Source organism: Pteropus alecto, unplaced genomic scaffold (genome assembly GCF_000325575.1).
Source record: "Pteropus alecto unplaced genomic scaffold, ASM32557v1 scaffold7, whole genome shotgun sequence".
Classification (NCBI taxonomy): Eukaryota; Metazoa; Chordata; class Mammalia; order Chiroptera; family Pteropodidae; genus Pteropus; species Pteropus alecto.
Genome location: NW_006494614.1, coordinates 10,037,927 through 10,063,326, shown reverse-complemented (window position 1 = coordinate 10,063,326; position 25,400 = coordinate 10,037,927). Strand labels below are relative to the sequence as shown.

Here is a 25,400-nt window from a genome sequence, read left to right as displayed (position 1 = left end):
CCAATCTCCATTCTAAATTGGAGAAATAGTCTGAGTATTATTGAAATAAAATAAAATAACTGAAGAAAACATTTACTAAAAGTTTTTAAATAGAACAGAACCCAGGGATTCTAACAAAGACCCAATACCTAGGCTGAGTTCTTTCCAGTGACCCCTCAGCACAGTGTCCCCTTCTTCACATCTGCCACTATTGCCCTAGGCTACAGAAAAGTAGGTATACATAAAATATTTAAGCTTAAAACTTAGGGGAAAATTGGAACTTTTGTATACTGTTGGTGGGATTGTAAAATGGTGCAACCACTATGAAAAGTAGTATGGCAGTTCCCTCAAAAAATTAAAAATAGAACTACCATGATCCAGTGATCTCACTTCTGAGTACATATCCAAAGTATTGAAAGCAGGATCTTGAAGAGATAGTTGCACACCCATGTTTATACCAGCCTTATTCCAATAGCTAAGAGGTAGAAGTAACCCAAATGTCCAACAGATGAATGGGTAAATAAATGTAGCATATATGTGTGTGTCTGTATATACATATATATTTTTATATATATAATTTCACTAAAATGGCTTACTATAACAGTATTCCATGTATTTAAAAGTTGAGAGATAGAAGACACATCAAAAAACTATAGTGTCTGAGATGAAAAAATACTATGGTTGGAATGAATAGCAATTTAGACACTACAGAAGTAAAGAACAGTGAACTTGAAGACACAGCAATAGAAACTACCCAAAATAAAAAAGAGAGAAAAATATTTGTTTTTTTTAAATTAAAAGAACATTAGTGATTAAATCTCCAAAAGGGGCAAGGGCAAAATTACTGGCAAAATTTTTTCTACTTTTGATGAAAATTGTGAAAGATACTCAATAAACTCCAAGCATACGAAACCTGAAGATTACACCAAAGCATATCAACTTTATATCACTCAAGAGCTTGTTAGAGATTACTCCACCATCTTTGGGTATTAAATGTTACTGTGAAGAAGTCTGAAACTTAGATCCTTCATTACAGGCCCTACCAAAAACAAACACACACACACACACACACACTTTTTTTCCTGCATCTTTGACTTTCCTATCCTCTGTACTTTTCCATATATTCTATTCCCCTTAGTTAAGTCCCCAGGCATCCACTCTTCTGCTTATCCATCCAACAGTTTTCTGAGCCTAAACTATGTATTAGGCATAGCTCTAAGTGCTGGATAAATTACGCATACAGTCCTTACCTTCAAGGGACTTAAATAGTCCCAGAAAGAGAGGAAAATATATAAGGAGCTAGGTCTAACGAGTTGCAGTTTTAATGGCAGATGGCCACACAGAATGGTCATGTAGCTAATGTCTAAACCAGGATGCTTCTGAGACTGAAACATTGTTATTAATAATTATTAATAATATAGTTATTAATATAATAGTTATTAATGTTATTAATAACTATACTAATGCAGCAAGTGTATACCTATACTATTCTGGCCAAATAAGGACATATGTTATTAAGGTTAAGAGGGAGTAATTATTTCTACTTATAAAATCAGAAGAAAGGTATGATAATAAGGTATGTGACCCATTAGTTCAATCTTGAAAAATACAGGAGGTATTTTTTAGCAGGATGGTGGATCAAATGGTATTACAAAGGTAAGAAAAAAAGATGGTTTGGGATAAACTGTCCAAAGCTCTTAAAGGAGGAATTTATGGTTCAAAGGCTCACAGTCAATGATGATGCTAAAGACAGTTGCTTGGCCCAGATATAAAGAATATTATGTTGAGTAGTTTGGCTTTCATGCTATGGGCAATGAAGACCCTTTGAAGCATTTTAATGAAAAGAAGTAATTAACTGTTCTCTGGAAAACCTATGGGCCTTCAAAGCACACCTCAAAGGTAACCCATTCCTTAAAATCCTTTCAGATAAGATCTACCTATTTTTAATTATCAGAGTCCATTCTAGGTGATGAAATGTTCTAGAATTCACAGTAATAGTTGCACAGTCTTTTCAATACACTAAAAACCATGAAATTTTATGCCTTAAAATAGTGAATTTTATAGTATGTTAATTATATTCCAGTTTTTCTAAATCAAACTAAATTTTTTTAAATGCTAAAATCAGTGCTTCAGAGTGAAGGAAAATGATGGAACTCTAGATACACAGCATATATTAAATGTCAGCTCCATATACATTGATTATACAGGTTCTATAAATAAAGGCACAACGAAATGACTAAAAGTATATCAAATGTTAAAATGTAATCTATTCTTGATAGTTGAATTTTTCTACTTTATAATATACAGACTTTCTAAAACTTCAAAAATGAGCATGCATATTCCTTTATAAAAAATTAACAGCTGAAAAGACATGCCATTTTTCTAAGATTTTTGCTATTAACTTTAATGATTAACTGCCATATCCTCCTTTCAGCCTCAATATAAAATTGATTGAATTTCACTGATTTGTTTCATGTGAATTAATTTCACATTTCTAAACTCCTATTTTCCATATTTTGTGGGTCAAAGAGTATCATTTAGAGAGCAAAACAAAAGCCTTCAGTGCTCACATCTGACAGCCAGACAATTAGGTAGTTTTGAGTTATTCTTGGATTTGAAATTTTACAAAAACGATTTGCAAATGAAAATGTAGAAGAAACAGAAAACTACAGAGGACTGCTTTAATTAACTAACTGGAAAAACGGATATGGCAACTATAATTCTGGTCCAAGTAAATTGACATCATGAATCACATTGCTATTTTAAAAGCTCACAAGTCTATTATGCTGCTCTCAGTTATTCAAGTTTGGGGTGAAAATAAATAGTATTACTAAGTTAAATCTGCAGATGATTAAATATCTAATCTTTAAGCTTTATTTCCTACCTGGAATATCCTCAGCCCAGGTCCAACAAAAATCTTTCTATAGAAATTTTTCCATATCTAATGCCAATTCCTCTATAAAACATCTTTTGTTCCTAACTAACTAGATGCAATTTCTTTCTCCCCTAAACCTCCACAGAACTTGCTTTAAATACTGATCTTCAGGTTATTGTTTTATTCATTAGCAATCATTCTCCACCTCTACCCAATGAAGTAAAATGTCACAAGGGTGAGATCTCCTCAACCTTCTAAGCAATGCCTACACTCTTGGCATAGCAACTTGAACATGACAAGCACTCAAAAAAATATATCAGTTCAATTATAAACTATACTCAATGTTTACAAATGTTTTCATCCTATTAATTACAATGCTAAAAAACTGCATCTTAAATAAAATAAAGGTAAACAAAACTAAAATTTTCTTGTTTCTATGCACTAACTAGAAAAGCCACCACAATGGCCATGCAGTTTATGTTCAGCACAATCCCAGGAGTGCCAATCATATCAACTATGAGGAGAATGGCACAGCCAGGAGACGTGCAATGAACATCACTTCCAACTTTATGCAGTGGTTCTGCCATCCACAAGGGTGTGCTGTGTGCACACATGTACACACAAACATACACACATAAATGTTACAAAAGTTTATATGTTTATGTGTGTATATCATTTTTATTACAAAACATTTTGCTACACATCCTATCGCGCAAATGAAAATAGTACAGATAACTTTGTTTTATGACTCTATAATTACTCTTTGCTCAGTCTCCTTCCAACTAAACTACCTTCTTATCATCTTTGTAACTTTAGTACCTAGCTGATAGTCATCATGGGCTCTTGCCATCACTCATTATGACCCATCTAATACTTCCCTTGATCTCACTTCCACTGCTCTTCTTCACACAACCTCAACCTCTCATCCACTCTATCTAGGTCACATCCTGAACCTTCTCATCACCCAAAACTATACGTCAAACTAACTCAAACATACTATTCTCCAATCATAGTCTCCCAACTTCTGGAGATAGAATATAGCATGCTCCAATATTTACTTAGTAAATAAAAATAAACATAAGGAATAAAGACAACAAGCATTCAGGTCACTTGGAAAGTGGTATTCCCTCTGTTAAACAAAGTGGTATTCCCTCTGTTAAAAAAAATACATATTTTATAGATGTGATTTTCATTGCGGTAATTCTATCACTGAGAGTTTAAGTGAATATCTGCAAGCTACTCCCTACTGTCCAATATCAGTATAAACCAGAAATAGAGGAGCAAATTTCATCTTAAGACAGGAAGTATTCTCATATAAATTCCACAGAATATTAGACAAACAAAATTCAATCTGACTCGTAAAAAGGGTTCAACGTTGAAGAAAGTGAAGAAATTTTAAAGAACGTGAGTAGTATCCCTGTAGAACCTGAAGTTGTGAGAGTTCTAAGAAATATGTAGAGCCCCTTTTCTCTCCAAGGAAAGGCAATGGAGGTATGGCAGAGAGATAAACCATACAACCAAACATAGCAAACAGAAAGGTAAATGGCCTGGAGACTAGCCTACCAGAGATTACTCAACTGAGAAAAATATAAGCTTGTTAGTATAAGGATTTGCACATAAAATGTAACATACTAATCTAGCCTCACTTCTCAAAAAGGCTATTTACCCAAAAGCTAAAGAAGAGAGTAAAATCTAAGTGGCAAACTTCAGAATAGCCAGGAGACTGAGTGTACGTGGACTGTCAGACATTAAATTTTATGCTAAAGTTATATTATTTAAATAAATCTGAAATGACCACTGGAAGACCAAAATATTAATGAAATGAAAAATGAATCAGGAAAGAAACAATAATATATTAAGGAATCCAGTATACAATAAAAATGACATATCCAATTAAAAAGAAAAAATAATTAGCTGAATGGTGTTGAGGCAACAGTTTAGACTGTTGGAAATAAATAAAACTGCACATTATCTTATTCTACTTATTGAAATGTATTTCAGATAAAGCATATATTAAAATACAAAAGTAAACCATAGAAGTACTAGAAAAAAGTATTATAATTCTGAAGTAAAATTAGCCCCATTTTTTTTAGCCTTTTCTTAAAATGACACAAAAGCCAGATATTAAAAATCAAGGGGTTTATCATTTTACCTATATAGACTTAAACATGTGCCACCAAAAAAAATCAGAAGTGAAAATACATTTTTCAAAATGTGTCATAAATACCCCCAATAAACAAAAACTTCTCATAAATCAGTATGAAAAAAGATAAATACCCAATAGAAAAAAATATATAAAAGATATGAATGGACAATTCACAGAAATATAGTAACTCATAAAAAAGTGAAAAAATTTTAAATCTCAGTAATAATTCACATAAATGCAAATTAAGATGTAAACATTCATTTTACAATGTGCCAGACACCATTATCAGCACTTTATAAACTATCCAATTTAGAATCTTCACAACAGAACCAAGAACTAAGTACTGTTACTAGCCTCACTTCACTACGGATGAGGAAACTGAGAAAATTATATAAGGTCCCTCATGTGATAATTGATGGAGCCAAGAAGGCACCATCAGTTAGAGTTAGGGCTCTTACTCATTATGTTATACTGTTCATTAAAATGGAAGAGTCTTCTTCATCAAATTAGAAAATATTAAATTTTCAAAATCCAGTGTTTAAGACAATATACAGGTCCTTTACATATGGTTGGTAGAATTGCACATGAGTTCAAACTTTCTGGAATTATACAGGCCAATATTTAAAATGGGCATGCCCTTGAATCCAGCATAGTGAACAAAGTATAGCCTATTGCCACCCCTTCCCTGGGAGCACAACTCCCCTAGCATGCCATTGTCACTCTTCCATGGGTCTATAACTCAGGCAAGGCCCTATGGAGTCTCCCCTGGGACTGATATATGGATATTGGAAGAAGAAATTATCTTTCTGCTTGAGCTGCAATGTGGTTTGCCTCCCAAGTGGCAACAGCCTTCATGCAGAATAAGACCAGACAAATAAAGCAAAGAAAGAGAAAGAAAGAGCCTGGTCAATATCATAAGAGTTCCCAGATCCAGCCTAAAGCAGGCCAAGCTGAAACATAATTATTTGTGCCAATCTAATTCTTTTTTTCTTCAGTTACTTTAAGGTTGGACTTCAGTTACTTGCAAAGAAGATTCTAAATACACATTATCATCTCATCTCTAAAAATCCTAACTATAAAATTTAACAATTGTGAAAGAAAAAGGTATAAGGATATGCATTCGAGTGTATCTTATAATAGAAAAAAACTACAAAAATCAAAATGTCCACCAAAAGAGGACTGGTTAAGAAAAGCATAGAACTGTTTCTCAAGCTTGCCTGTTAGTATCACCTGGGCACTTTTTAAAAGTGCAGATAACCTGATCCCTGGGAGAATCTAATTCTTAGGTCTAGGATGGGCTATTGGGATGGGTCTTATTTTTAACAAGCATTCCCTACAATTTTTACAATCAAAACAGTTTGGAAATCCCAAATTATGGCGTTTACATATACAATGGTATATTGTTCAGACACTTATGAGAAAGTTGTCCAAAACAAATGGCTAAGTGGGGAGAAAAAAACAAGTTACAAAACCATCTAACATTTGGTTCTTTTCAAAGCAAAATTGTATAACTATCCATGTGTGTACATATTTGACCAGAGCAGTCATTTTTAATCAGGGCAGAATCTTACTGGGACTGAAAGGGGTCCCAACTTCCCTGAAAATTCTGATACACATTCTGTTTAAGAATCTATGCTGTGAGTTGCTATTACTAATATGAATGTGTTACATCTCTCAAGAGCAGACTGAATACTCTGACGCAGAGAAAACTCTGGAATAATGTTCATCGAAACAATAACAGAAGTTACTCCAATGGCAGGAGTTCAGATGATTTTACCAGCTTGTTTGTAATGTTTTGTATTATTTAGTTTTTATTTATAATGAATCAATATTTTTGGAATTGAGGAAAAGAAAGCTATTTGCATGAAAGAAAGTTAAAGCATTTTTAACCAAGCACTTATATGATTATTAAATATAGATTTTTCTGAAATGAAAAAATTATTGTCATCTTTCAAAATTCAAATGTAAAAGTTCAGTGGTTGCTTTCAAAGGCATGATTCTCTTTAAACAAGAATTATTAGTCCATATAGCTAAAGAGCCAAGGGAAAATATGATGTCATATCACATAATTAAAACTGAACTGATAAGTAAAAAAATAAAATTAGTTTTTTTCAACAAGAATTATTTTTTAATCACAAAGAACAAAAAAAATTAAGATTTAATTTTGCTCACTCTCATACCGAAGACAACGATTAAGTAACAGTAAGCACAGGCAAGAGATAAATGGAATTAAACATCTCAATAAAAACTACATTCAATTCTTTACATGTCATTTATACCTAATTTAAAAAAACTTTAAAAAATGAGATTCAATTCTAAATTCCTATTGAATTAATAAAAATACAGATTTACTTACAAGAGAAAGAAAAATGGCAATGTTTGGCTTTTTTTTAAAAGGATAAAATATGACTTACCCCATCCAAGAGAGTATTTGATAAATGTATACGGAGATCTTTACGAAACGGAAATTCCAGGTTTGAAACATGAAATACTGAATTATCTCTATCAATCATAAAAACTTCATTTGTGCCATCAATCAACATCATATACCTGTAAATAAAATATTAAAACAGTAGTATTAACAGAATTCAAGAACAAGGTCATAAGAAATGTTAAATTGTTTTTCCTTAGACTTACAGCAATGGAATAATGTTCACTAGATTCCCGGCCACACCCAACCATTCAGATTAAAGTACCACAAATAACAAATACTCTGTTAGAAAACATTTTGTTTCCTATAAAAAAACACAAAGTATAGAGAAATCAAAGTTTTTTGTGGAGACAATGTGATGTTCAAAAGCAACCTTATGAACCATCTTAGGAGACACCAGTTCTCTAATTTTTATTAAATATTAAACATTAAAGTTTACAAAACACATCAACACACATATATGCAATTAACCGCATTTTACCGGCTCAACAACTATACACATTAGGTATTACTCGCTCCACTTTTCAGTAGGAAAAAAAAAAAAGTAAGTAAGTGATTTGCAAACGGCCAGACCTCAAATTATCCAATACTCTTTCTACCACACTATAGTTAGCAAAATAGCCCTTCTCTTTGAATCAGAATTACAATATAACCAGATATCACCATTTCAGGTACAATTCTCATTCATTACTATAAAATTAAAATATTTTTAAAGCAAGCTCTGGAAAATTTCTATTAGCCTTTATCTTCTTAGAGCCAATCAATACACGTAGGAATTCATATACTTTAAAATGCATTATTCTTCAAATGGTCAAATTACTATCATTGATTCCTATCAGTAGGTCATCAAGAACAAAGCTCTACTTCACACCATATATAAAAATAAAATCCAGATGAGTTCAAGTTGAGGAAATTACAGACTGATAAGCAATTCTACTAAACAGATAATGGGCAAGATTTGGGGTGAAAATGGAGACCATATCCAGGTACCAAACTCTTCAAAGAATAAGAGAAAATTGACAGCAAGAAATTAGGAAGTTAAAAGGCATGCGCTTCAAAGGAACAGAATCATTTTAGCTTGTTTTTGTTTGTTGTTAAATGAAAGAGTGGAAGGAATACTCTGGATGTACCACTGAGAAGAAAATGCTGATCAGCCTGTCCAACCTCCTACCCATGACGCATGTCAGAAAACTGAAAGCAACAACTGAAAGACGGAGCTGAATCAAGATAAGGCCAAGGGATATAAGAAACATTAAATGAAGGGGTTGAACCTAACACAGTACACAGCAGAAAATATAACAGAGGATAATTTGTTTCCCATCAACGAGTGCTCTAAAGAACAAATAGACACATGTTTAGGATAAGTGAGGGGAAATGGGAGAAAAAAGAAGTGAAGGACAACAGGTTGAAGAGCGGCAAAGAAGACCAAAGAGGCTACATTTTGGGACTGGACTGGAAGCATGCTGTTACTATTTTCAAAACAATTAGTCCCAGCAGGCCCCTGGGGAGGAGATGGAGAGCTCAACCCTTGTTACATACTGAAACAGGTGTAGCCCTAGTAGACGGGGATTGTGGAGACTTAGGTTTCACTACGAAAAATAAAATCAGCTTCATCCTGGACTGACTGTGCATCTGAGAGATTGCTAGACCAAATGCCAGGCCAGCAGGCTGGCAGACAACAGGAATACTTAGTTCCCAAAGCCTTCCTGCACATGCTTTAGAAAAGGAGCAATTTCTGGTGGATAGGGAGAATCTAGGCTTCTTTGAAGTCAGCATTCATTGCCCTGGATCATGTTTAAAAAAAAAAAAAAGTCGATACGAGGAAAGGTCAAATAAAAAGCAATTATGCTATCCTCTGCAAAAATGGTACTGAAAACACAATCTATCATCATGATGTTTAAGGAAGGACCTAGACCAGCATTTTATAAAGTATTTCGTAGCAAAATTAGAAAAATACTTTACCTTTTATAAAGTCAAGATACATATTAGAAATATTTAAAGTTATAAAAAAACATGTTTGTTTATCTTATTTAGCCCATTTTTTCTTAAACTTAATCCTAATATGTTAATATTTGGCAGAAAAAGTATTCTATATTTACAATTTGAGGAAAGCTGACTTACGCTAGTAAATTTTAGAATTCAGGAAAAAACGGTTTGTCTCTTCTGATCATATGATGATGACAAAAATTATATTCCACTTTTCACTGACTGCCCAGAAGCTCAGAATTAAATATAATGTTCAAATAGAATAAATATTAAACCCCAGGGTGTTGGTATATTTGCTTTTCCTGTCATAATCGTTATTTTCTAGTCATATCTTAACACACTTAATTTGATATACAGGTATATATGTCAGACCTTTCTTTTTACTTCAAGTAGAATATCAGTTAAAAAAAATATATTGTCTACATACGTATACATAAATAGATTAAAAGACCAAAGAAGACTTTAGAAGACAGAATTCACTATAAAGGATTGCTCATGAGAAACACAGCTTGCAATTGCAGAGATACCAAAGAAATTATTTAGTGGTTGGTATTTAGGGATTTTTCTGCACATATAAATTTTCAGGCTTTGGAACAAAGGTTTCTGGGATACGATTTTTGGTTTGAACTCCAAATCAGGTGTTCTTTTGTTATGTAATAACTATGAAAAGAAAGGAGCTATTTCATGTTAGGAATGAAAGGTAAAAAAAAAAAAATGTGGAAATATTTCCACATCATTCCAAAGTCTCTGAAAGCAGCCATTTTCTTTAAAAAGTGACACCTATCCCATACACTATCACATGCTGGCTTAGTATATAACTATGGTTCAACCTTCAGTAGATATGGATCGCTAGCATAATCTAATTTCTTATTAATTAGAAAATTATCTCAGTTGAAAATTTAATACTCATAATTACTAAGTTGTTTGTATTATATCCATTCTTGACAAAAATTAATTCAGTAGAAGTTTCACTGAATTAGAAAATATTAACTTTTTATATTAAAGTATATATACTCAAGTTATATAAATTACAGAAAAGCCAAATTTATAAACTGCTTTACTTTAAATACTGGTTTTCTAGCTTTACCAAAAACAATCTTTCAGGGTAGTTACTGAGATGTGAGATAGTTAATCAAGTAAACCCACCAAATACACATTAATGAAATTTAGGAAGTACATAATTAAAGAAAAAAATTATTTTAAAATATCAGTGACTAATAGCATCTTAGATTTCTAATTCACATTCCTAACAGTAATAGTCTAAGAGTAAACAAAATTTAAACACCTTATAATTTAAACTTATCACCAATTCAGACCAAACTTCACCATCAATTATATTTCCAGGAATTTTTCTTCCATTCTATGAAAGCAGAGGTTATTATTAATTTTGGTCTTTCCCACAGATTAAGTGCCTTGCACACTCTATTTGAATACACATAGAAGGTACTCAATCAATACTTGTCAAGGAAGGCTATATGTATACGGATGTTCATCACAACATTTTATAAGAGTGAAAAATAAAAACTCAAATATCCATCCTTCAGATCAGTTAAATAAATACTGCATATCCATTTGAAAGCATACTATTCAAGCATTTTTTATTGATGATTAAAATGTTCATTAACATGGAGATTCACAGTATATTAAATGAAGAAAAAGCAAGGTAAAAATCCGAATGTATAATATGATAACAGGGGGTAGGGAGAGAAAACTTTATATATATAGTAAAGGTAGACAAAAAAGCCTAAACCATAATGTTAAGAACTGTCTGTCATTTCTATCTGGAATTATTAAATTAATGATATTTGCTTTCCTTATTATAGTTTGTATCTTCAGAAATTTTAGAAATAAACACAAATTGCTTTTACAAGCTAGGCATGGGGGATTAAAGTTACAGAAAAAAAAAATAATAATAAGTCTAATTAAGAGCCCAAGAAACATTTCCCTTTGGAAAGTAGTAATGAAAGAAGATGAGATGTTAAATCCTGTTCATGATACCACAGCAACTTCAAAATTAGCAGGTATTTCTCCTCTCCTATTACAGACATCCATACTAGAGCTTTTTAGGGGGCAATGAAAACAGAAAAGTTGATCGTTTAAATTAATTCATTTCACAATAACTCCTATCAAACTCACTATGGTTTTTCTTTAAAAAGTTAATTTATTTTTTTAAATATTTACTAAAAGTCCAATTAGGTATCAGGCACATTGCTAAATGCTAGGGATATAACAGTGAGCAGCACAGACTCTTCAAATACCTTCATGAAATTTATACCCATAGCAAGAAAACAACACATTAAATAACTAATCCCAAGCATAGTAAGTATTAAAAAGGTGGAGTACAATAAGGTGCTACAGGAGCATACAAAAGGTAGGATCTGTCAGATCAGAGTTTAGAAATCAGGGAAGGCATCTTAGAAGGATTCTCATAGAGCTAACAAGAGCAGCTTATTATTACTTATTGAGCAATGACTATGCACCAAGCCATGTCCAAAGCACTCTACATGAACTCATATAAGCCTTACCAATAAGCTTACCATGCAGGTAAAATTATTATCCCTATTTTCCAGATGAGGAAACTGAAACACACATTAAATAACTTCCCAAAGTCATAAAGCTAATAAAATAGCACGGCTGATATTAAACCTATACAACATCCTATATCTCTACAACCTCGAGTATGCAGCCTCTGACCTGCCTTATGGAGGAGTTAGCCAAGCAACCATTGTTGGGTAGAGGGTGAAAAGACACAGAAGTGAGTTGGTGATAACCAGTGAACACAGAATACCTAGTGCAATATCCTTGAGACAAAAACTGAACGTGCTTGTTCTGGCAACTAAAAAAATCCAGAATACTGAAGCTTAAAGACAAAGAAGGGAAACGTCATGGCTTAAGACGAGAGTAGTCAAGAACTTAGGAATTAATAAAAACTATTTTTTACTTTATCTGAGAAAATGAAAAAACCCTTGTGTGAAACAAACAGAAACCATAATGGATAATTCAAACACAGGAGAGTTAATACAGGAAACTCGTTATGCAGATATGGGAAAGCTAAAAAGGTAAAAAGAGAAGTTAAAGGTAATCAAGAGATTAATAATTGCAGGGAGCACTACCAACTGAAGGGCTGGGGGAACAAAATGGAAGAGGTGTGTTATCAGAAGCTAGGAGCCTGGAGGAAGGGCACTGTGAGTCTACTCCTGGAAGAGGGTTGGGAAGGTCTATGCACTAGGTGCTCAAAATTCTAAGGAGGGGACACATATATGGCTGGTACTTGGACATCTAAGGAGAGGAGCTCTGCAACTCAAGTTTGAATATCTATGAAGGTGGCACAGAAGGGAAGATGCTAAGAGGACACAGTCCAGTGGGTGAGGAAATGATGCAAGTGACACTACACCTACCTACGATGTACGTTCCAGAAGCTGGTACCTCTGAGAGGGAGCAGCAAGACTGGTGTTAGGAATGTCAATAGCTGGAGAATGAAGTGATAGTTGTCACTGGCTGCTGGAGGTATAAAGATACAAAAAACAACAGAATTCCCTTTTTTCACCTTCCAAATTCCTTCCAGTGCTCCTATGGTAAAACCCAACAGGAAGCAAGCTGGCAAAAGAGTTTGCTAAGTCCCAGTCCCCCGTCAAAATTTAAAAGGGTGAATTGGAGCTGAAAAACAGTAGGTAAATAAATGGCAGACCACTGAAAGGTTTTTAGCAAACAGCATAATCTGACCTGCATTTTTAAAAGTTTATTCCCACATAATGTATACTCCTATAGAGTAAGAACTAATCTATAGACCAGAGGAATTATGAGGCTTTTATAATACACCAAGTGGGACTACAGTGGAATGATAACTTAGAGGTAAGTGGATATATTCAAGACATTTAAGAGTCAGACTGAAGGACAATATGCTATTGATTGGATATGGGGCTGAGGAAATGGGAAAAGTCAAGGATGACTTCTAAGCTTCTGATATGAGGAACGGGGTCCATTTTACTTACTAAGCCATGGAACATTTAAGGAGGAAGAAGTAATTGCTCAATTTAGTCTGAGAGAAGTAACGGCCACCGTGCTTTGGATGTGGATATGGATAATTTCATTTTCACATTGTAAACCAAAAAGTCCAAATTTTCTCTAACCCTACCCTAGCAGGCTGAAAACAGGCTAAGCATCTAAGCCAGACAATCAAATGCTTCTTACCCAAAACTTTTAACTTGAGTGAATGACAAAGAGGCACAGAAATAGCTGAAAAATTATTCAGAAAAACAGCAGAGGTACTGCCAGTAAATGCCAATAGTGGCTTCCTACTCAAAACGTTTATGTGCCTGACCTTGACTCTGGTCCTTGTTGCTTGGCTTCCCTTGATTCCTATCCATTTTCTGAGACTTTTTCTCATGAGAGCTGTCCAATTCATTCCTTTGCTTAAACTAGCCAAAGTTCATTTCTACTGCTTAGAGTCAAAGCAATGCTAATGGATATGCTGGGTATTTTTTTTTCTTTTTGCCCACTATATGCAGCTGAATTCAAGTAAGTTAAATGTGCCTATGACATAACTCAGCTGCTGTGTCACCCAGCATACCCTTAATACCAAGGTTTACATGACACTAGCTCTTTCCATAATAACTTCCTGCCAAGAGACATGTCATCTACTTTCCATCCTTCAACAGAAGTATATTATGTTAAGCACAAAGTTTACTTTCCTTTTGTATCTTCTTTAAGAATTCACTGTCAAACCTCTATTGTTTCTATACCAGCTACATTTCCTCTCATTTGTATTTCCAACAGAATTGGCACATAAATCCCTAAAAGCTATTCTCAAGGTTGTAGAGATACATAGAAATAAATTCAAGTTACTAAAATGTCTATTAAAGACAATTCACAGTTTAGACCCATTTCCCCAGGAACAGTTATAAGCCTTTCTGACATAGAGTAGTTGGTCAGACTGTGCCCCTTACCCATCAATACCCATCATACCTTATTCTAAAAACAATACAAAAACAGCTAACTTGCCAAACTCCAGCTTTCTTCCTTCCCCATGGAGGGCTTATGCACACTACACCTTTTATCTCACTAGTCCACTGCTCAGTAAATTTTATCTCTGTAATCTTTTAAAAAATATGTCAATGTCCTCTTTAATCCATTCTTCTTCCATTTCTTTCAATTCTTAAAAAATTGTTATGTATATTTCACAATGAGATTTTATAAATGAAAAAAATATTTAACTACTCCTCACTTCAGTCACTTAATTTCACTAATAAGCCTACGAAAACTGACAAGGCTAGTGACAAGCCTGTATCAAGCAAAATTAAAAGTCAAAATAATTTAAATACACCTAGACAAAAAAAATATATCTGTGTCAGAGTCCCCGCCACAATCTCCATAATATTCTCAATCTATCTTCTCCTTATCTTACAATATCAAATGGTTTCCCCATAAGGTTTTTTAACTAATCTAAATAGAGTTTTTATAAACTTCTTACATTTGTTGCATTATAGTTTGTTTAGTTACCAGTGTTGGAAGAGTACATTTTGTCATTTTTCACAGCAGACATACACAGTGAGTAATTTAGCTACCTTAGGAATTAAGCAAGCTTTACAGGCTAGGTTGGAAACCTAGTCACCACTCATACTAGATTCTAGAGAAACACAAACTAAAGTGTCTACCAACATCATTTAAGGAATCTCAGCAAAAGATTTCAGGTAACTTTGAACACTGTTTACATCACTTCCACAAAAGAACCAATATTTAATGATCACATAATATAATCCTACACGAGGTTTACTTTTAAACTAATAGCTATTATTTGTTTATCTGACACATAACGTTTTGACTCTTGAAAAAAATTATTTGAAGAAGTACAGCTTTACCTTATTTCACCTTCCCAAAAATGCAAATTAAGGCCATTCTTTTCACATAAACAAATTAAAGAGAACACACACATATCTCCTAACTGTTTTGAAATTTGTTAATGCTGATGTTAACAATCTCTGAAATGTAGACAGAGTTCTAATATATTCTCATCAAAAACAATAAAAATTTTCATTTAGCATTATAAAAGATTACAACCAAATGGGTATTTTGATTTATTGATTCTATAAGCTTCTTCAAAAGGATTAGCTCTTTTTTAATCCTCGTATCACATCAATTTAAAGAAGGAGATGTGATTAAGATTTTTATGGTCTTATATTCACTTTAAGCTCACAACTTCATTCTATTATGTGATCACTTATATACACACAACAGTAAACAAACAGACTAGTATTATTTAATTTTAAATTGCCAAGCCCATTCACTTCCCCACCAATTTAATTGTCAAATTTGTCTATCCAGCCTCCAATCTTAGGTTGTTAATTGTGTATTAAATGGCAGGACAGACACATGCCACTGAACATTTGGACAATCTGCCAACATTTAAATGTCTTCTAGCTAAGTACAGTCATCTTTATTTTATATGTTGTTTATACAGCAAATTTTCTACTATGTTCTGTTCATCTAAGTTTTGTTTAAGCTTGTTACTTGGTAAACTTTGTTAAAATCAGCAGTTATCACAAGTAAATCTTGAAGACCTGGGGTTATCTATAATTTTTTTAAAATCGCAAATTCTCCAAGTCTTCTCATTAAAATGTTTATTTCTAGTAATAGATATTAATAATTTTCATAGCACAGATGTTTCTGCTTCAAGAAACCCCTGCCAATCAGAAAGACTTAAGAGCCTTCTGCAAAGCTTAAAAATCAACACTATAAAAGAGTTTAGTAAGGCATACAATTAAAAAACAATTTACTCTGCTCACTTTGTTTACATGAAGTACCAATTCTATTATTAAGGGTTTTGGAAAGTAAATTCCAGTTCCAGAGCCCGTAATACCAGACTCAATTCATGCTTGCTCTCTAGACCCTTAAAACACAGGCAGGTAGATTGGAACCAAAAATCTCATCAATTAATGAAATGATTCTAACCGTCCAACTCCTAAATACATACTTTAACTTAAGAATTGCAACTTCCTATCCCTTTCTTGTTTTCCCATCCTCCACTGCTCAGAAATCTGTATGTGCCTGTTGCTAAGGCTATGTATCTGTACTACTACACCATCTTATCCTAAAATACATATTTTCAATTCTTACTCAAAACTCCCTTCGATAAAATCTCTCATACACCAAATAACAGGTCTATTCACATCACTCTATCACTCCAAGTTTTCCAAAAATTACAAATCTATTATGTACAACAAATAATTGCCTCTGGTAGGAGAAGCACATGGGGAGCAAGCAGGAGCCTTAAAATCCAGTTTGAGTTTCATCTTTACTTTGCAATTGAGCTGATTTATAGCCAAAATGCAACAAACATTAAAAAAATAAAACAATATATCGTAAGTTCATTTGCCAACATTGGTATTAAAGGTATTTTATTACATATCATTAATTATATATTAAGATACAGTAAATAGGAGTGAAGATATCTGCAGGCAAAACAGAATGCACCAACGTAAAAAGAGATATATGGGAGTCTACTGTGGTGGTTAAGAACACGCATCCTAGACAGGCTATTCCTAGGTGTGTGATTTTGTACAAATCATCTGTCTGCTCTAAGACTGTTTCCTCATCAAAAGTGTCCACCTCCTAAGGTAGTTGCAAGAATTAAATGAGTTTGTACAGCCATAGTCATAGAAGCATTATTCATAATAGCTAAAGTTGAAGCAACCCATGTGTCCACTGTCACATGAATGGATAAACAAAATGTGGTATAAATACACAATGAAATATTATTCGGCCTTAAAAATGGAAGTTCTGACATATGCTACAATACAAATGAACCAACCACAAAAAGACAAATACTAGATAATTCCACTTATATGAGGTAGCTAGAGTAGTAAAAAATCAGTGAAACAGAATGTAGAATGGTGGTTGCCAGGGCTTCCTTTGAAAGAAGGAAATGAAGAATTATTGTTTAATGGGTAAAGGATTTTAGTTTTGCAAGATGAAAAGCGTTCTGGATATAAATGGTGATGATGTTTAGAAATTATGGATGTACTTAATATCACTGAACCAAATACTTAAAAATAGTTAGGTGTATAAATTTTATGCTATGTAAATTTTACAATAAAAAAATATGGACTTGAAAACTCATATCTAAAAAAATATTTGCACACCAATGTTCAGAGCAACATTATTTACAGTGGCCAGGACATGGAAGCAACCAAAATGGTCTATGATTAATAGATGATTGGCTAAAGAAGCTGTGGTACATATATACAATGGAATATTACTCAGCCATAAGAAGAGATGAAATACTGTCATTTACAACAACATAGATGGACTCTGAAATAATCATACTAAGCTAAATAAGCCAGACAGAAAAAGTTGAAAATCACACGCTATCACTTATTTATAAGATATAAACCTAAAAGCAACAAATGAACAGGACAAACAAACAGAGACTCATGGACATGGACAAAAGACTAGCAGTTACCAGAGGGGAGGGGGAGGGAAAAGGGGGAGGTAGAGGGGAATTTAATCATTTCTTCAATTAAATAAATAAATAATAAAATAATTAAATGTGTCAATATACAAAGGGTACAGAACAGTGCTTGGCAGATGGTAATAAGAATGTCAGCTATTATTATTATGTTATATGCAAGACACATAGTAAGTACTTAATTAAGGCTGGATATAATTAATATTATAATTACTATTTTACACAACCCAAAAAAAGAAATGAGGTAATTGATAAAACCCTCAATAAGACAGAAGGAATTAGTTTAAGAACTCTGTAGGCAGAGAAGAAGAGAAAATTCCTTCTGAACAGAGGAGAAAGAGACAAGTGAACGCAGAAATTTTGAAATGTAGAAAAATGAACCATAAGTAATTCCCTGTAAAGGTTACCCACAGCCCACAAACTTGAGCTTATAAGCATATTTACACAGTCAAAGGCAGACAACTATAGTAAAGTTATTTAATTCTGTTTTCCATGAATAGGTGTAACCCAAGTAAATTTTATAAAATCAGAAGCTGCACTACTTGAGTGAGCAATAACAGAGAACTCAAATAAAGAACTCAAATCAGGTGGATCTCTCAATCTGTCTAAGAAATTGTTTTCTAAACACTAGAAAGATAAAAACAAACCTGAGCCTAAAATATCCCAATGTATTGAAACAGCTTCTTAAGATTTACTAACAATGGTACATATAAATATACTCCAAAAGTCATTGCACATAATGGAAAATTATGTTTTTATCCAATAATCTAGTTCATTAAAATAGAAATCAGTGTACGGCCACACTACCCTGAACAAGCCCGATGCCGTCTGATCTCGGAAGCTAAGCAGGGTCAGGCCTGGTTAGTACTTGGACAGGAGACCACCTAGGAAGACCTGGTGCTGTAGGCGTAAAAAATTTAAAAAATAAGGGATTGTAAGCTGACAAGGTCCTTGCAGTCTGTGAGGTCAACCAAGGGTTGCCTCGCATAAAAAAAAATTAAATAAATAAATAAATAAATAAAATATTAGTTAACAGCATAAAGTGTAATTAAATCTATATGCATTCATATTTCCCTTACCAACCCAAAAGAAACATAATTACCATCATAGCAATAAGAGTTCACTGATAAAGTCCCCTCCTATGTATGAGTTTAGAAAATCAACAAATTAACAGAGTTTGGGGTAATGCAACAGGTAGACTATCAAAGCATACCTTTCAACTAATGAACTGTCAAATCAGAACTGAATGTATTTGCTACCAGCAACACACATCGTGTTAATCGCCACCTGTGTAGGCTACAGTATGTTCTCTCCTCCTTTCCCCAATCTACAAAGAATTAGAGAATTATGGAATCTTAAAAGGCTAGAAGGATTCTTACATAGTCCCACTTCACCCAAGTAGCATATGCACATACATACGAGCACACACACATACCCCCACCTCTAGCCCTGCAACAACCCTAAAAGCGCTGAAAGCACAATAAACACCAGCTAGATTCAACTGCAAGTGAGAACCAAAAGTATTCATATAGGCATCACAAAAGACACAAAAATTATATGGTTCTATTACCTCCTACAGTTCGTAACTGTCTGAAAATATGCATTAATAGTCACTATACATAATAACAATAAAAACATATGATTCACCATTCTATAGAAAGAAGTTTCTACCTCAAAAACTAAATTTGAATATAATATAGATATCAGTATGTTCTAAGGTCACTTAAATTTGCTTCTTAATAGTCACGTAAGTCCAAAATATAAGCACTCTAAATCAATAATTGGATACAGACAGTTCAATAAATCGATTTCCTCAAATCCTCAAAAGTGATAAGGTTAGAATAGAAAATCTTAAGATACAACGTAAAGTTTTAAACTGAATAAACTTAGCTAAATAAATGAGTTGTCATTTAAGTAAGGGAAGAGGAGGATTTCTCTTTGTTTTTAAATATTTCCTTATTCTGAAAAATATGACACATTAAAAAATAAAAACCTACAATTTCTAATTAGGTATATAGGTCAATGAACAAACTTGATCTCTCTGCCTTTCATATCCTTATCCTGAGAAAACAGAGTAGATCCTTGCTACTTAAAATGTGATGACTGATATAGCAATGGCATCACCCAGGAACTTGTTAAAAATGCAGAATCTTGAGCCGCACCCTAGACTTACTGAATCAGACTTACATTTTGACGAGATCCCAGGTGATTCATATGTACGTTAAATTATGAAAAGTGCTGGATTAAGTAACCTTAACACTCAAACAGGAAGCCAAACAATATAAGTCAAAACAAGCTAAAGTAATTAAAATGTTTAAAAACATATGAAAAAAGTAGCTTCCACTAAAGCACCTGTCTAAGTTATATTTAATAGATTTTTCTTCTCTTCTACAGATATCTTCAGCTACAGAAACATTCTTGTTTTGATGCTAACTATGGCAAAAGGAGCAAAGAGAAGTAAAGAAGACTAGGCAAGATCACAAGTTAGTTCTAATCACAATCTTCTAGTTTTCTCTTATTCAAAATCTTTGGAATTAGATGTACTCCAGAATGTTTCTAAGTTATATTTAATAGATTTTTCTTCTCTTCTACAGATATCTTCAGCTACAGAAACATTCTTGTTTTGATGCTAACTATGGCAAAAGGAGCAAAGAGAAGTAAAGAAGACTAGGCAAGATCACAAGTTAGTTCTAATCACAATCTTCTAGTTTTCTCTTATTCAAAATCTTTGGAATTAGATGTACTCCAGAATGTTGAATTTAAAAAAAAAAAATTTAGATAAATAAAAATATATATAATAAATTAAATTAAATAGGTGCAAACTAATTTTCCTCCCAAACCTTACTGACATTGAAATTGACCACACATTAAATTATTTTTTTAGTGGCACCAAGTACACAGTCAGAATAGCTACCATTTATAATTTGTCGTAAAGTAGAAAGTTGTGGAAAAGCAAGCAACATCTTTTTTTCCATGTTATTTCTACTAGAACAATGAATATTTTTCTTATTTTAGTGAAAGGAAAAGAAAGACCTAATCTATAAGAAACTTGAAATAATTTTACTTTTGACATAAACATTATACTTCTATAGTTTACAGATCCTCATTTATTTTAAATTTACAGACCAATAACACAAGGTCTTTTTAAGAAAGATAATTATAAAAACATGTGGAAGATGCACAACATGATGATGCTTGATTTTATTTAATATTGCTTCATGAACATAGGGAAAATGTGAGTAAAATTATACCAAATGGTTTAAATGAATTTTAATTTCTCCATTTATTAGTACATAATGTTTAATGGATCACACTATTAGAAATTAACTGGTTTCCACTAGTCTTTGTTCATGTTATCATAAAAGTGCCGGAAGAAATTCTAGATGCACCAATCTCAACAGTTAAACACTAAATACAAGTAGCTAAATACAACTGAGACTACAAAATAATGTGTACTTATAATATTAAAGGAAATGCCAAAGCCAAATCACAGAGTAGACTCAATGTGCAGTTGCTTAAGGTTTACTACTGTATTCTGTACCTCTAGCCAGTAGTTTACATCTTATCAGGCTAACACAACTTATAAAAGGCTAAAAAGCCATTCTAAATAATTCATGGAGGGACAAAATTTAGTTCTCTGCCCATGCAAAAGTATTTAAAGAGTTAAATTTTCCAAAGTCTAAGATGTTACTAAAATAAAATTTGTCCAAGAAAGCTCACCTGCCAGCCAAAATATCAGCAACAGCAGCAACATTTCAGCTGGGCTGAAAGCCAGAGATGCACGGTACTAAGATGGGCTACCTATAAAATCTTCAAATCAGACTTCACAATTTAAAAAAAAAAAAAACTGTCATATTACTATTTTCAATTTCTTTACCTGGTTCACAGATATTAATGTCTTTGGGGAACCAAATTATCATTAACATGCAAAAACTGAATACTGTTCCTCAAGGAAGTAAAAATGATACATAATTTTTTTAAAAGGAAGCATATGGTTATAGAAATTTCTTTACCAAAACATAATTGGGCACATATACCAAAATCACTGTTCTTCATCTACCATGTATAATGTCAAATGACTTTTTTACCCTATGAACATAAATTTCACTATCTAAAATAGAAGAGTTTCCAACATCAAATTTTTCTATTAGACTCCTTCCAATACAAAGTACCGGAAGCAAAAAACCCATGGGTAAAGAGAATCTTTACATCTTTATTTCACTCTGAGATTTCAACATAAGAACGTCAGATTCTGGAAGCAAATTAAATATTTTTAGGGACTTTAATATGGCAAAATCATTTTTACAAAATAGTTCCAAAATGATACTACACAGTTACCTACAAACAAAATAATTCAGATGCAGTTCCCAAAAAAAAGTCAACATTATCAAAGCTGTTATGTTTTCAGTATTGTTGTATACTGATCCCCCTAATTCTTACTAAATTCTTAATAATCCCAAACTAATATTTTAGGATGTATTAGATGTATAATAGACTAGATACAACTAGAATTTTACTTCATAAAAGCAGCCAGAAGTAAAGCTTGTCCTTTGCTGCCATCTAGTGAAGTCATTAAAAGCCAAAATAAACCAAAAGTAACTGGAAAAAAATTTTTTCAATGATGAATTTAACAAATCATTAAAACATACTACACTTCAGAACATGGTCCTTAAAATATCACTGCAGAAAATGCTACAAAGACATTCACTACAGCGGAATATTTTACTTTTTAAAAAATGTGTGTGTGTTCCTACAAATGTATTCAAGAGTATACAAAATGTAGCAATAAATGATTATAATGAAGTGTTGGATGAATAATTACTCATATGAAACCTGTTATCTAGAATAATATTATCACAGTACTGGTATAAAAGCAGAAATTTCAAAACAATCTAAATTTCCAACCACACAGAAACTGTCAAATAAATTATGGTACATTCATGCAATGGGATATAATGATCCAGTATGAGCTCTTTTTCTCCCAATACTATCAAAATTATAACAAAGTTGTTGTTGCTGTTTTTAAGTATAAAGCCATCTGGTGGTTTTAAAAATATGTCTACAAGTCTTCAATCTTTTTGACATTCTTTCCTTCAAAAAAGTGAAGCTTAATTATTTCCCTCCCCTTGAGTGTAGGCTATATCTCATTTCCAACAAACAGAATATGGCAGAAGTGATTGCAAATAACTTTTGAGATACGATTATATTATAAAAGGACTAGTACTTCCATCTTGGTTATCTTGGAGAATCTACTCTCTCAGATAATTTGCTCTGGGGGAAGTTAGCTGCCATGTGGTAAGGACACTCAGGCAGCTATGGGGACCTTCTTGGAACCCCAGAGTTAGTATGAAGAATACTTTAAACTTCAACAGATGCAGAAAGAAGCCTTCTCAGAGATTCCCTTATCAGACTAAGAGCAGAAATTATGGAAGTGAGATTGCCATAAATCCCCTTTTGGGAGAAGTTTCACCACCAGGAAGATTAAGAATGAAATTCAAATCCCCATTCTGAAAGAGTTTTACCACCATGAAGAAGAAAAAGACCACTAGCACCAGCATAAACAAACATTATCATTAACTTTATGCCCTGTTTGTTGCCCTAAAAACTCATTTGTCTTTCCTAATAAAAACCCATTTGTTTTTCCCATAGAAGCCTTTCCTCCCCACTCCTCTTCTCCTATTAAGTTAGGTATATAAGCCCCTAACTTTAGCCATTTAGCAGGCCACTTTTGTACACTCCTATATGCATATAAACAAACTTCTCTTCTGTCTTTTGTTAGTTTAATTCTCAGGTCCCCACAAATACCAAACCTAAATGAGTAGAAAAAAGTTTTTCCTCCCCACACAGCCTAAGGACAGATGCACAAGGCAAGAAATGGAAGCCTCAGGCCAACAGCCAGCAAGGAACTGAGGCCTGCCATCGACCACATAACTGAGGTTGGAAGTGGAGCCCTGAGATGACATTAGCCCTCCTGGCCAACAACTTCATGACAACCTCATGATAGACACTGAGCCAGAAGTACTCATAATTGTTCCTAAAAACTATGAAATAATGTTGTTTTAGCTAATTGGGGGTAATTTGTTAGGTAGCAATTAACACAACACACAACAATGAAGATAATGAGGGAAAAAAAGAACATCATCGGCAGATGAACTATTTCAATAGTTTACAAAAAGTAGTTGGAGAAGTGCTGAGAAGCACTGCAGAGGTAGCAACATCCAAAAATGAAGCTGCCTGTTTCTGCAAAACTCCAAAGATCCAACTCAAAAACATCAGCTACAAAGCAGTAAGTAATTCATTAGAAAGATAAAAAGGAAATGAGAATACCTCCACCTGAGAAAGTGGAGAGACAAAGGAAAGTATGAGAGAAAAGATCAGAGATGAAAAAGAATCTAGAATATAGGAGGTATAACAACTAATGGTAGTTCTAGATAGAGAAAATAAGGGGGAAAAAATCAGAGGAAACAAAGCACAGAGAGAAGATAAAATTTTCCTCTGAAAGGAAGAACCCAGATTTTCAGATTCACAGAGATCACCAAGTATCCAGCACAATGACTGAAAAAGGGGGTTGGGAACTCCACATAATAAGACATCCACTTGGAAATTTTAGGCCAAGAATAAAGAGAAAATTCTAAAAGTTTCCAGAGGCAGACCACATACAAGGAATAACAGAATCAGAATATCAACCTTTTATTGATTAACAGAAGATAGTAAAGTTAAGATTTTTAATATTCTGAAAGACAACCAGTTTTAATCTAAAATTTAATACACAGCCAAATTACTAAATCCAGGGCATTTTCATACACCTAAGCATGCATATGGGTTACTTCCTACACATACTTTCTCAGGAAGTGATTTAAAGAAGTATCCCTGAAAAGTGAGAAAATAAACCTAAACAAAGAAAGAAAAGAAGAGTGAGGAGGGAGAAAAAACATGGAATCCAGAAAACTAGAACCAACCAAGATGAAAGTTGGCAACAGAACTTTACACAGAAGCTAGAAATCACAGAATATTCTAAAAGAGAGAAGTCTGGGATAACAAAAAATAATTGAAAGAAGAGATAAGATGACTAAAACCTTGAAAAAAACACTTGACTATTGGGTAACGGTAATTAGTAGAATGAAAAAGAACCTATTTATATTCAACAATAGGAACATTCTATTTTAAGTGGCAGAGAAATCATGACTTTGAACTGCGGAAAAGATAGCTATCATTTTGTGGTCAGCTCCAACCCTACACTTGTGTGTTCTCAGTATATCTTGGTTTGAGAAGCAAGCAAACTACGCTTCCCAGTCTCCCTTGCAAGCAGCCTGGAAGGAGACTGGAAAACAGGAGGAACTTGATTTGCTTCTGGCAGCATCTCAGGTGGCACTGAAGACAGCAACCACAGGATTATGGGCTCTGCTCCTCAGGGGACAGCCTCTCAGTGAGTGGCTGCTATGCGGCAGCACTGAGTGCATTCCAACAGCAACAGCCAGAGCTGAGGTACCTCTCCTCCATCATCATTAAGAGCAAGTGC

The 25,400-nt window shown here is 33.4% G+C and overlaps 1 protein-coding gene and 1 pseudogene across 3 annotated transcripts in view; one reads left to right on the top strand and one right to left on the bottom strand.

The window, feature by feature from the left end:
* RNGTT (RNA guanylyltransferase and 5'-phosphatase) overlaps positions 1–25,400 on the bottom strand; it is a 238,820-nt gene that overhangs the window by 160,601 nt on the left and 52,819 nt on the right. For all 3 annotated transcript variants that reach the window (XM_006926320.3, XM_025042568.1, XM_015600503.2), the window contains exon 9: positions 7,415–7,550. In XM_006926320.3, the coding sequence (XP_006926382.1) occupies positions 7,415–7,550 (136 nt within the window). The remainder of the gene's footprint in view (positions 1–7,414; positions 7,551–25,400) is intronic.
* Positions 18,672–18,790, top strand: LOC112474806 (annotated as a pseudogene).